The 13,481-nt window shown below is 41.1% G+C and overlaps 1 protein-coding gene across 6 annotated transcripts in view; it reads left to right on the top strand.

Annotated features, from left to right (window-relative positions):
- The window catches only part of vps8 (VPS8 subunit of CORVET complex), a 681,049-nt gene that overhangs the window by 52,365 nt on the left and 615,203 nt on the right, over positions 1-13,481 (top strand). For all 6 annotated transcript variants that reach the window (XM_069934259.1, XM_069934258.1, XM_069934264.1 and 3 more), the window contains 4 exons: positions 3,784-3,908; positions 6,552-6,638; positions 10,571-10,638; positions 12,944-13,097. In XM_069934259.1, the coding sequence (XP_069790360.1) occupies positions 3,784-3,908; positions 6,552-6,638; positions 10,571-10,638; positions 12,944-13,097 (434 nt within the window). The remainder of the gene's footprint in view (positions 1-3,783; positions 3,909-6,551; positions 6,639-10,570; positions 10,639-12,943; positions 13,098-13,481) is intronic.

Here is a 13,481-nt window from a genome sequence, read left to right as displayed (position 1 = left end):
CGAGAACAAGGAAGAACCACTGCACACTCCGATGTCTCCTGTTGATCCTCTATGCCAGTCTCCAAAGATGACGTGTGGGCTACCTTCAGTCGAGTATCCAGTCCGGATGGAGTACACCGATATCTTCAACATCTCATTCCGGAAGGGCATGGTACGCACCTGTTTGCAAACAGGTTTCAATTGTACTAGTGCCCAAGAACAGTGTGGTAACCTGCCTAAATCACTACTGACCAGTGGCACTCACATCCATAGTGATGAAGGGTTTTGAGAAGGTCGCATTGAAGCATATCAGCTCCTGACTGAGTGGCATCCTGGATCCATTCCAATTTGCCTACTGCAGCAACAGGTTTATGGCAGATGCCATTTCACTGGTTCTACACGAAGACCTGGAACATCTGGCATACATCAGAATGCTCTTAATTGACTACAGTTCAGCATTTAATACCATAATCCCCTCAAAACTGATCAGCAAACACCAAGTCCTAGTCCACGATACCCCATCATAGGGTTACAAATGTAGCCTCTTTCTCTACTTGCTCTACCCCTATGACTGTGTCACTCTGTACGTCAACAACAACACCATCTACAAATTTCCCGCTGATACCACAGCAGTGGGTTGTATAAAAAGAGGTGATGAGCCAGCAAAAGGAGGGAGATTGAAAACTTGGCTGAATGGTGTACTAACAACAAACTCTCACTCAATGTCATCAAAATCAAGGAGCTGATTGGGGACTTCAGGAAAGAAAAACATGGGTATATGATCCAGTGATCATTGGGCATTCAGTGGCGGAGAAGATGAGCAAATTCATTGGAGTCATTATCAGAAGACCTTTCCTGGATCCATCATACTAATGTCATTGTGAAGAAAGGACGTCAGTGCCTCTACTTTTTCTGGAGTTTGCAGAGGCTTGATTTGACACCAGAAACCTTGGCAAGCTTCCATGGCCTGGTATGGGGGCACCATTACCTCTGAACAGAAAACCCTGACACAGCCCAGCATATCACAAGCAAACTCTCCCCACCATCATGAAAATCCACATGGAATGCTGCCATTGGAGAGCAACAGCAATCATCAAGGATCCACACCAGAGGACATGTTCTGTTCGTGCTTCTGCCATTAAGAAAGAGGTAGGGGTGCTACAAGACAGGTTCAGAAACAGTGGTTACCCTTGCACCAAGAGATTGCAAAACCACTAACTCAGAGATTCATTTAAGGGCTCTTAGTGTGCTCATTATTTATTGCTGAATATTTCTGTATTTGCACAGTCAGGGGTTCTATGTGGTGTCATTTTCTTTGGATTTACCACTGCAGATACTGGAAATTAAAGAGGAATGTGTGGAAGATTGTCAGATTAAGCAGCAGTTGCGGAGAGAATAAAAATGTCAAGGTTCTGCCAGTATTCCTTGAAGCCACACTTGGACAATTGATTCCTTAATGTCAGGGGAACCACTTCTCCGTCACCTCCAACCTGTGGTTGGACCAAGACTAATGAATTTTTGACCTGAATTGTTCTCTGGAACCAAAATTTGGGCACCAATGACCACTTTATTTGAGACCAAATGGTGCTCAATGTCAAAAGACTTTTGGTTTTTGTGAGCCCTCTGCCGAGTGAATTGCTGTCTGTTTCGGAGAAGCTACCATCTGTTTTTTCAGATTACTGGGATCAGGAACCACATAGCTGCAATATTACTTTCTCCCTCCTTACACGCAAATGTAGGTCTAAAATTGAATGCATAGTGTTAAGTCACAACAGTAGAAATTCACCAAGATGATGGTATTTTTAAAACAATATTTTAAAACAATATGAATAATATAACATCCTATTTCAATCTAAATTTAACCCCAACTATGCGGAAATGTATACGTGTGTGGATTACCTAAACCATTACAGCTTTGGCACAATTCTGAAAAGTTAATTCAAAGTTCAATCTTAGAAATCCTCTGATGTAACTCAGAACTTTTAAACTGTTGTTCAGAAGTAATTTCAAAGTACATGAGATGCTGCATGATCAAACTGTTCAAACTCACAAATCCTTATCGAGTTGATTCCAGAGTAATGTTCTTTCACATGAATGATGGTCACAACTCCCATCTTCCTTGTGTTGGGGGCAACAGAACGCTTGACTTCCACAATGCTTTCAAAGATAGGCAAGGGTCAGATGAAGTAACCTTCAAAATGGTCATGATTCAAATGCAAGAATGATCTTGCTCTCTTTACCCAGACATGGGTCAATCAAAAGTGACCATTACAATGGCTGCAGCAGATCACAGTTTTTCCACCCCACCATCCCCCACTCATGAGAAAACAACAGCAGTGTCCAATTCACACAAAGCTACTTCATTTCTGTCTTTTGAGATGACTCAGGTGATGATACTGAACAACTGCTTCTTTAAGTGTCTCAAACACATGATTTTCTTGATCAATACTGGTTTCAGTTTCAATTTCCCAAAAGCATGTGTCATCAACAAATGTCTTTTCCTTAGGTAAATAATCCATTGTTATAGTCTTTGGTTGAGAGCATTAACTCTGTTTGCAGCTTGAGCTTGGGTGCCTCTGTGTCTGTTCAAATGTTATTATGAAATCTGTTAGTGCCTGCATCTCTGTTCCAACCCCCAAAGTAACTCTCTAAAATATAACAGAAGCCTGCAACAATGGACTGAGAAAGACCATTTAGGATATCAAATTATTTTGTTCCACAAAATGGTTGTTATTCACTTAATTGCTATTTTAATGTTTTGGGGCATTTACCCAACTTGGTGCTAGATTTTCTCCTATGATCCACAAGTCCCCAGAAAACAGTCTCCTCTATGTTGACCAAAATGTCATTGTTAGTACTGAGGGAATGCTGCAGTAACAAAACTGCCTTCTTTCCAGTGATTCGAGGAGTCCTTCCATTTTCCAGGAAATCATTTTGTTGCCTGAGGGTTAATATTAATATTGTCCTCGAGACCATCATACCTTCCACAGTGCAATTGGACAAAAAGCATTATTGGAGGAGAGAAGGGAACAGACATTCATTTTAAAATCAAAGAGCCGATGTTGACTAAATTGCCTGATTTGCCTCCTTTTGCACTGGACTTTGCAATACTATAATTTGTGCCTTAAACGACATTAAATGAAACTCTAGACAACCTGGCTGTTTATTGCAGAATTGTTTGTGCTTTTTAGCTCCTATGCAACAGCATCTACACTCCAAAAGTGCAAACACTTTATTGATTTTTATTGGAGAGCATTTTTAGGGAGTGCTGGAGTTTTGAACTATGCTCTCCAGCAGGCTCTTCATTTTTTTGGGGGTATATACACCTTGCTTTTCTATCCTTGATCTTAAATGGTGCTTTGTGTGAAGCACCATTAAACAATTCCACTTCCCATTTATTCTGCGCTATCTTTGTTTTGACATTTAGAATGCTGTTGGTTACATATCATAGCATTTTATTTCACAGACCAATTATGGTCAAGGGTGAGGAGAGCATGTTAGAGATAGCTGCAAATGATTCCAATTCTAATTTACATAACTCTAAATCTATTCTAAAATCAGGCCAGGTCACTTTTTCACAGAGAGAGTTTAGAATTGCATTGATGTTCTAAAATTCATTTTTGTCAATGACTAGAGCATCCAAAGTAGGAAGATTTTTCATTGATGCATAAACCTGCTAATTTTCTGCCATTTTTGGATGCAAAGATTTCAATAATCCAGTCGAGATGAGGGTGACCAATTGTATCATGCATTGTCTCATGTAATAAAATTGAGCTGTACGATCAGCTACTATTTCTCTTTCAGATCCAAATCAAGCTCTGCGGCTCTGTCTGGGGAGCACAGCAGTGGGTGGTCAGTATGGAGCCGTATCTGCACTCAGTATCAACAGTGACTGCACGCGACTTCTCTGTGGGTTTGCCAAAGGACAGGTAAACTTTGCCGTAGCTGCTTGCAGTTTGTTAACATCTATTTTTTTTAGTCTTCACGAACACCAAGTTTGTGACGTGCTTTTGTCATATCATGACAAATCATATCTGACAAATCATATCATGACAAATCATCATATCATGACAAATCATATATCATGACATCATCATGACATATCATATCATGACAAATCACATATGACAAATCATATGTCATGACAAATCATATCATATGACAAATCATATCATATCATGACGTATTTGGATCCCAATAACCTCAGTTTAAAGACGTGACTGGATAGGCAAATGTAATTTTGTCTTAACATTTTATTTTAGGATCAACTATTTCTTAAGAAAATTTAAACTGTAAAATACTCTTTTGATTTGAAAATCAAGTTGCATTTCTTGCTAAAGTTTTCACTCAGCAGACTTAGCTGAGAGGTGGTTATTGATGAGAATGCGAGGATTGACTAAAGGCTTCATAGGTTCCTTTTTTATACAGCCTTCAGCTCCCAAGGCCCTATTCTTGCCCTCGGCACCCTCATGAATCCCAGTTTGAGTGGATGCTGAGCGAGACCTTCAACCGCAAGTCAACAATAGCCCACGGCCCGTGTGAGTCTTTCAGCTGGTCTGCTGCTGTGGTCATAGTCTTGTGGGCCTTTCCTTCTCAATGGTGGTGGGTGGGTGTTCTTTTCTTCCGATTTCTGGTTTTCTGCCCAGGTCTGCTGCAACCCTTCATGTTTGCTGCTGAGCACAAGCTCTACCATCTTGGGGGACAGACCCCACAGTTGCAGGATTTAAAAAAAAAAATCACCATTTGCTCCTTTAACAAGGTGGTAGGATGCTGTGGAGCAGCACTGTGTCTCTGCTGTTCCAGTCAACAACTGCAGCGCTGCCTTCACAGTAGCTCTGGGTTTTTTTTTAAATAAAATGATAGGCTTCCATTAAATGATACCATCAAGTTTCCAACTCCAGCTCCAATTCATATCTGTCTTTGAACCATGCATCTTAGGAAGTGCCCCAAATAAATTCTTAGTTTCTTTGTTTTTTCTGAAAGCATTGCTGTCAAGAATGCCTATAATTTTCTGATAAACAGGTGGTTATATCCATGCTTTCCTGTTGTGTTATGCTACATCTCCTTTATCGTAGAAATTGGGCTTGCTGAGTTGGTTGCAGTGGAAGGTGGTCAGGTTTTCCTCTCCTGATCATTGTCCAGGTGTTCAGCTGGAAGTTCTGAATGAATCTTGGGGCAGATGTTTGTGGAAATGATTGTTAGCTTAGGTTTGATCATTTTCACAGTACAAAAGTAGATTGTACACTCGTAGTGAGTTTTCCTTGAATAATAGTCTCTTTGGCAAGATGTGGAGCTGGCATGACGAGTGTTAAACTGCAACTTGGCAAGAGCAAATCCTCTGGGGGGAGGTGGGAGGAGGGGAGAGGCAAAGAAATGAATCAAAAAATATCCCCGAGTGTTGGGGATGCCATAGAGATGAACTTGATATAGAGTCAGCATAGGAGTGAAAGTCACCCCTGCTGGTCTGAGGGCGCAGATGACACCGTACTTGATTACTTTGAGTCAATAGTCTAGTTTGTAATCAGGGATTCAGTGAACAACCATAATAAACACATTGCTACTGTTGTTGACTTCATCTGTATTTTTTTTCCCGACATACAGCACAGTAACAAGCCCTTTTGGCCCACGAACCTGCAGCCATCAGGCTTCTGAATGAGCCCCTTGGCAGTGCTCTCATGCAACTGTTGCGTTGCACTAATTGATCTATTTTTTGTTGCAATTCATAGTCTGGTATTGTGTTTTTTTTTTATGGCAGTATTAATGTTAGAGTTACCCTGTTAAAGTAGTCATGGAAGAATTCTTCTATGGGGTAAAATGTGACAAATAAACATTGTGTCAGGGGAATTGTAGTAGATGTAATTAAAGCTATGTTTGTATTGCACTAGATGGTGTACCAAATAACATTAGCGTCGACTTCTCTGATTTCCCTTAGTCCCCACCCCCATCTTTCCCCTTCCCCATGTCTCCTTTCCTCTAGTGCTCTCTCTCTTTCTCATCCCTCTTTCCTCCAGCTCTGCATTTGGAGAGCCAATCCCTCCCTGATCAAGTCTCACCTTTCTTTTCCTGTTCTCCTATCCATGTCAATTATCCCTTTTGCCTATTGGCCCATGTTCATCTCCCAGCCTTTTGATTCAGGCGCCTGCCAGCACTTTGCTCAGACCTTGAAGAAAGTTTCAGGCGTGAAACGATAGTTAATATATCTAAACCTCTGATGGATGTTGTGTGCCTGCTGAGTTCTGCCAGTTTTTTAAACTACAATCACAGTACTTTCATGTTTCACTCAGTTTGAGGATTTAACTGGGGATAGTGTTTGAGGATTGTTTTTAATAATTTTGGAGTAGTTCAGTTTAAATGGTTGTATGATGCAAAGGTTCAGAATGTCTTTTTTTTTTACAAATTTGGTGGACTAACGTGTGGGTAAAATTTTACAAAAAGTTAAGTTAATTTTACACCTAAGTGTTTGAAAGTGATTTTCATCTTTCAGATTTAATTCATGCTAAAATATGAATTGCAACTGTGAAGACAGAATAAAGAATTTGAAGATGTTTAGATGTTATTTTTGCCTCCTGCAGATTACCATGTGGGACCTGGCAAATGGAAAGTTATTGAGGACAATAACTGATGCTCATCCCCCAGGGACAGCTGTCTTGCACATAAAGGTTGATTTATCTTGTATAAATTTTAATAGAATAAAAATCCTTAATTAATGCACGATTCCTGAATTTAGTAATTACAGTTGACTTCTTTCCTGCAAGATGTAAATTTTGTATGACCTTCAAGTAATGGAATTTAGTGAGTTCAGCACTTAAAACAATGCAACAATAGTTATATAGAGTCATTGGTTTTATTTTAAAAGCAGAGAACATTGAACAGTACAGCACAGTATGGGCCCTTCAGCCCTTTATAAACTAATCTAACCCTTTGCTCCCTCACAGCCTAAACCCTCCATTTTACTTACACTTATGCACCTATCTTTTCAATGTTTTGATGGTACCAGCCTCCACTACCATCACCTATGACCATGCATTTCAGGCACCCAATTCTCTCTATGCGAAAAATCCTACCTTCAATGAATGTCCTTTTGTACTGGCCATCGCTGGCCTGGGGAAAAAGTGCTGGCTGTTCATTTTATCTCTGCCTCTCTTAATCTTGTGCAGGTTGCCTCTCATCCTCTGTCGCACCAAAGAAAAAAGATCCTTCTTCCACAGTCAGTACAGACAGCATCCTCATAAATCTCCTCTGCACTTTCTCTAAAGTTTCAATGTCCTTTCTGAAATAAGATGACGAGAACTGAACATGATACTCCAGTGGGATGTAACCAGAATTTTATGAAGCTCCAACATTACCTCTTGATCTAAATCCCCTGACTAATAAAGGTCATTCTTTTTAACTATCCTATCAACTTGCATGGCAACCTTGAGGGATCTGTGGACTTGTCCCTCCATACTGTGAAGAATCCTCCCATTAACCAATTAACCATATAAATTCAATTTCAAAATTAATTTTCCAAAGTGTATTTCTTCACACTCTTCTGTATTGAACTCCATCTACCTCTTCTCCAACTAAGTCTGCATCCTATCTACATCCTGTTGTAAAATACACCAATCTTCCACACTATCCACAATACTTCCAACTTCCATGTCATCTGCAAGTGTACCCACCCCTCCACTTCTTCATTGAAGTGATTTTTAAAGATCATAACACCATTAAACACCAAGTCCAGTCAGAATATTTTTTTTCACTACACCCTCTGGTTTCTTCTGAATCCATGTATCCAAGTTCCCATGCCTAATGACTTTCTGGATAACCAGAAAGGGTGACCTTGTCAAATACCTTACTAAAATCCATGTACACCACATCCACTGCCCTACCTCCATCATTTTCTTTTCCTACCTTTTCAGAATACTGTGAGGCAGGCCCTGCCCCTCACAAAACCATGCTGACAATACCTATACTTCTTCAAGTGTTCGTAAATTCTGTCTTTATGAATCCTCTCTGATAGTTTGTTTATCATTGATATACAGCTCACTGGTCTGTAATTCCCAGGATTCTATTACCTTTCTTGAAAAAGGGAACTCTTTTGCCATCCTCCAATCCTATGCCAAGGAAGGATGTGAGGATCGTCAACACCCTTGTAATCTCTTCCTCGGGGATTTGTTTTTCAGAAAATTTAATACTACCTCTTTCTTAACCTGATATTCTCCAGACCAGTCTGTTCTTACCCAACCTCACATTTTATCAAGGAACCTCTCCCGATGAACCCTGAAGCAAAATGTTCACCCCTGTCTTCTTTATCCTTCAGTGGTTCAACCCTCATTCTAGTCATCCTCCTGTTCTTTACATATGTGTGTAATGCCTTGGGGTTTTCCTTAATCCTGTTTGTCAAGGCCTTCTCATGGTCAGTTCTAGCTCTTCTAAATCTACTCTTGACATTCTAATAAGCCTTTCCTGATTTTTTTTTGCTTCCTAGTGTATGCATCCTTCTGTCTCTTGACTAACCATTTCACCCTACCATTCTTTCCCTTATCCCAGTGAGACAAACATATACAAGTGGTCCCTTAACATCCTCCACATTTCTGCTGTGCATTCCTTTGAGAACATCTGTTCCCAATTTACTCAATTTCCCAAGTTCCTTCCTTATCCCATGGTAACTCGCCTTTTCCCAATTAAACACACTCCTATTTTGTCTGCTCCTTTCCTTGTCCCTTGCAGTGCCAAAGATCAGGGAGTTGTGGTCACTGTCTCAAAAATGCTCACCCACCTGACCGGGCTCATTAATCAATACGAGATTCATTATGGCCTCCTGTCGAGTTAGCCTGTCTCAATATTCTGTGAAAAGAATACTTTCTAGACTCCTCACAAATTCTGCCCCAACCAAATGCTTTGCATTAAGGAGGTGCCAGTCAATATTCTGGAAGTTGAAATCATCCATGACGATCCTGTATTTTGCCTCTTTCCAAAATCTGGCTGTTTATCTGCTCCTCAGCGCCCTGGAAGCTGCTGAGGTGCCGATGGAATACTCCCAATAGATTAATCGCTTCTGACCTGCTTTAGACTTCTACCCACACTTACAAGATGGATAACCCCTCCACGTGTCCTCCCTTTCTGCAGCTGAGATGCTAACCCTGATTAGGAATATTACTCTCCCTCTCTTGCTCTTTTAAATGTATTATTTCTTGGTGGATATTTTTATCAAAGCGTGGCTGAAGCATTTTGGTCATGGAGAGATGAGCACAGAAAGAAGTTTTACAGCTAATAGAGTCCAAACTGATCACCGTAACTATTTTTGTTGCCTTAATCTGACCCTATCATTTTATTCTCCCCATGCTCCCATCCAGTTCACCCCACATTCACCCACTCTACACTATGGGCAATTTGCAGAAAGCAATTCACCTGTGGAATGCACATTTTGGAATGTGGAAGGAATCCGAAGAGTTAGGGAAAATGTTCAAAATAGGGAGAATGTGTAAACTCAACTCAGAACAGCCACGAAAATCAGGATTGAACCCAGGTCACTGGAGCAGTGAGTGCCACTGGGCTTCATGTTGTAATTGTTGCTTCCACTGTTTAACCTGCGCCCAGTGTTGAGACTCAATGAAGAGTTCTGATATTGGGACTCGACCTGAAAAATTGACTCTCCATTTCTCTCCCTAAGTGCTGCCTGACCCACTGAGTTCCTTCAGCACTTGATTAAAAAAAGAAAAAGAGCTTTTCTTCAGGTGCCAAATGCAACTGAGGCCAGTTGTGGTTTATCGGCATTTTGAATCCTGGGGATTGTCATCAAAAGCAAATTAAAATCTGAAGTCTGTAGCGGCCAATGCACAGAGTCAAAGACTGGCCCACAAAATGGTCGACAAATGCGGCGATCATGCATACCTGGCTTGACACCGGCCTTCATCCCAGCTGACCTCCTGCTCAGCCGGAAGATGGACAACTGTGGTAGGAATGCTGGCCAACCCCAGGCTGGCGCTCCAATGATGCAAGGCCCTGACATCAGGGCCCATATAAAGGCGACGGTCTGTGCAATAAACCAGTCTTCATTTTAAGTCTTTGGTGTGTATGTCGTTCTTCTCCACGCCCACGTAGCGTGAATGCTACATTGGTGACCCTGAGAGGTCCAACTCGCAGTTGGACCCGAAAGTGACACACCAGGCAGAGCCAGCGACCATCCACGCGATCTCACTCAGGCTCCCAACGTTTTGGGTGCCACAGCACACGTGTGGTTCGAGCAGGCTGAGGTTCAGTTCTAGCTTCAACATATCGCCATTGACGGCACCTGCTACTTCTATGTCGTAAGCACACTCGATCGAGACGCAGCCACAAGGGTCGTAGACTTCCCATGGCAGCCTCCGGAGCAAGCCAGTCAACCCACATTTTTGAGTGGTGAACGCTACAAATCTATTTTTAAAAACAAGTAGTAAGAAACTTATAAACACAATTTTTATTGATAACCACTGCAGCAGAAATAATACACATGGGAAAAGATCTTGTATGTTAAATGTTCAGTCATATGTTATTTAGTAAGATCTTTATGGCCCAATCCTTGTGATAATTGTGCTTGTAACAGATGTGACTTATCTTTCTATTGCAGTTCACTGATGACCCAACTGTCGCCATTTGTAATGATAGTGGAGGTTCAGTGTTTGAGCTCTCCTTCAAGTAAGACTTTTATTTTGCACGTTACGCAGAATGCTGTCTTTTGACGGGGATACCTTATAAGCATTCCTAAAGCTATCGTATTATTCTCTACTTAATCTTAACATTTTAAATCATATTTCTTCACTCTTCATATAATTGCAGACTGTCAATGTGTATTGGCTCATACTTGAATGACAGTAAAGATGGGGGGATGGGTCAGTTATAAATTTGGTTTGAGACCTTGCATGTGTTGGGGAGATGGGGAAGGCTAGAGTGCAGTGAAGGGAATTGGAACTGGTTATTTGCCTGATGAGATGGAGTACTGAGAGAAGTTGACCACTGGGAGTGGAGAGCAGGCCTGAGCTAAAGCTGGGCCTTGAAGATGGTTGAAATTAGTTATAGGGCTGTGGTTAAGGTGGTAGATCAGTTGCAGATGGGCTGGGTTGCAGATTTATATCTTTGGTGAGGTTTGCAGATGAGGATAAGTTTATTGTCATATGCATTGTTCAAAGTGCATGCACCAAAAATTTTACTTGGAGTGGAATGGGTACTTGGTTTAAAAAAAATTCAATGCTTTACATTAAAAAGACATAATAAATACAAGAGATGGAGAATAAGCATTCACAGTTACTATGGTGCAAGAAAATAAGTGGTGTTCAATAGTGTAGACAGTGATGTTGGAGAAATTTGATTTATATCACAAGGGGAGTTTCAAGAATATGATAGCCATTGGGAGGAAACTGTTCTTGACCTTAGAGATGCTGGACTTCAAGGTTTTGCACCTTCTGCCTGAAAGTAGAATTGAGAAGAGGTTGTGACCAGGGTAATGGGGCTTCTTTAAGATGTTGGCTGCTTTCTTGAATCAGTGACTCACATTGATGTTTGCATGGATAGGAGGGCGGAACCTATGTTGGGCCTGGCTACATTTGCACTTCTGCCTCCCCTGCATTCCAGGGCACATTGTTACAAACTGCGTGTAACCAGCAGTAATAGACAATGAACCGGACGGTGTTTAATTTTAGATCACTAATTTTATTTCTAACTCTTAAACTATAGACTTAACTTTTAAACTATCCTTAACACTAAATCTATCCCCAACTATGCACAGGTGTTTAGTGTGTGTGTGTGTGTGTGTGTGTAAAATAAACCCAAACCATGTGATGCCCTGAATTAATGATGAACTGATGGGAAGACTGGAGTTGTGGCTGCTACAGACTCTCAAATTCTTCTTGCGTTGCCTTTGAAGAAATGTCCATTCACATGACCTGGTCCTTTTGGAGGCAAGAATTAAACTGGGTGGCCTCCAAGACCCTGGCATTGGTCTCTCCACATATCTTCACTGCTAGTCATACTTAAAATGAAGCAGTCTCTCCAAGTGATCTCCACAGTTAGTTACAATCAAAATGAAGTACTTTGCTTCCCAGAAAGACCCTCTTGGCACTGGTCAATCCACGGAAAAGGCCCAGTTATTCACAGAGCATGCTTTGCTCTGAATTCCGTAAAAATGGCTGGCCACGAGCTGCTTCCTCTCCAACAGTCAGAATGGTTCTCCCTTGCAAAATCACAATGTCTTTGCAAATGTATCGAATTCTGGAAAATACAGTCCCTCAGTTCTTCCAATGTATTGAATTATCGCTGGACTGTGACTTGTGCTTGTGTTAAATGTTAATTGTGACCATTTAGTCCCTCCTGTCTATACTATCCCTTACAGTACTAATCCCATTTTACTAAAATGGGAGCTCATCATAGCATGAATTACAATCCAGGTTGACATGAAGCTAGTCAATGTACTTTCTACTGTGCATCAGTAGACGTTTTGAGAGAACATTCAATGACCTTCCAAATCTCCTCAGACTTCTCATTATTGGGGTGGTCAGGGCAACATTGTAACTAGAGTAGAACTACGCTAATTGAAAAGGGTGCTTCTGTGGTGACATCCCAGCATCAGATTCACAGGATGAAGCCTTCATTGTTGTGAACACCTATTTTCTGGTGGTCCAGTGGCTACTCGTAGATTGATAGAACAGAAGTAACCTTCAGGTGAGTTGCTGCATTTATGTGTCAGCATTCCCTTGATCAACTCCAACTGATCCTCTTCACAGTTCTCAGTAACCTAATGATGGAAGAAGCCAATTACAGGACTTGAAATGAATGAAATACAATGATGTAGAAACTAGTGTACCATCTTTTGCTTTATATTTAACCTTGAACATGTTTTAATCTCACGGGAGTTTATTAATTTCAAATGCGGTTCCCATTCCTGTAGTTTTGAAATGTGCAGTGGCAGGCTGTGCAGTTTCTGAATGTTCTGTCATTTTAATCTCAGGAGAGTCATGGGAGTGAGAACATGTGAGTCTCGCTGTTTGTTCAGTGGAGCAAAAGGTGAAGTTTGCTGCATCGAACCGTTACTCGTCAAGCCGGAGCTGAGAGATCACCCTATAACACAATATGCACTGCTGGCCATGGCTTCTTTAACCAAGGTAAACCAGTTTGTGCTGGAACAACCTCTTTATTTTTGACATGTATTCTTTTCTTTGTACTGTCAGTGACTGACAAAGGTTCGACCTTAATCCACAGTAGTAATAGATGTCTGGATATAAAGTGAGATGAGCATTAATCCTTATCATCATACTCTAATATATAATTTATCCATCTTCCACTCTGATGACCTTCAGCTTGCCCCACGGTATCCTCACCTAGACTAACCCGTTGTTGCCCGACATTGATTCTTGCTGTGCAGGATCTTACACTTTCATCCTTGTGCTTGCACTTTCATTGACTCACTCACTCTGACCTTTGCTGTATTTTATCTTTCCGAAGTTACTATGGGTGGTGTGTTGGAATTGACCTTCCAAAACTGTCTT

The sequence above is a fragment of the Narcine bancroftii genome, chromosome 4 (assembly GCF_036971445.1).
Source record: "Narcine bancroftii isolate sNarBan1 chromosome 4, sNarBan1.hap1, whole genome shotgun sequence".
Classification (NCBI taxonomy): domain Eukaryota; kingdom Metazoa; phylum Chordata; class Chondrichthyes; order Torpediniformes; family Narcinidae; genus Narcine; species Narcine bancroftii.
The sequence above is the reverse complement of the archived record's forward strand: the minus strand, read 5'-3'. Positions and strand labels throughout refer to the sequence as shown.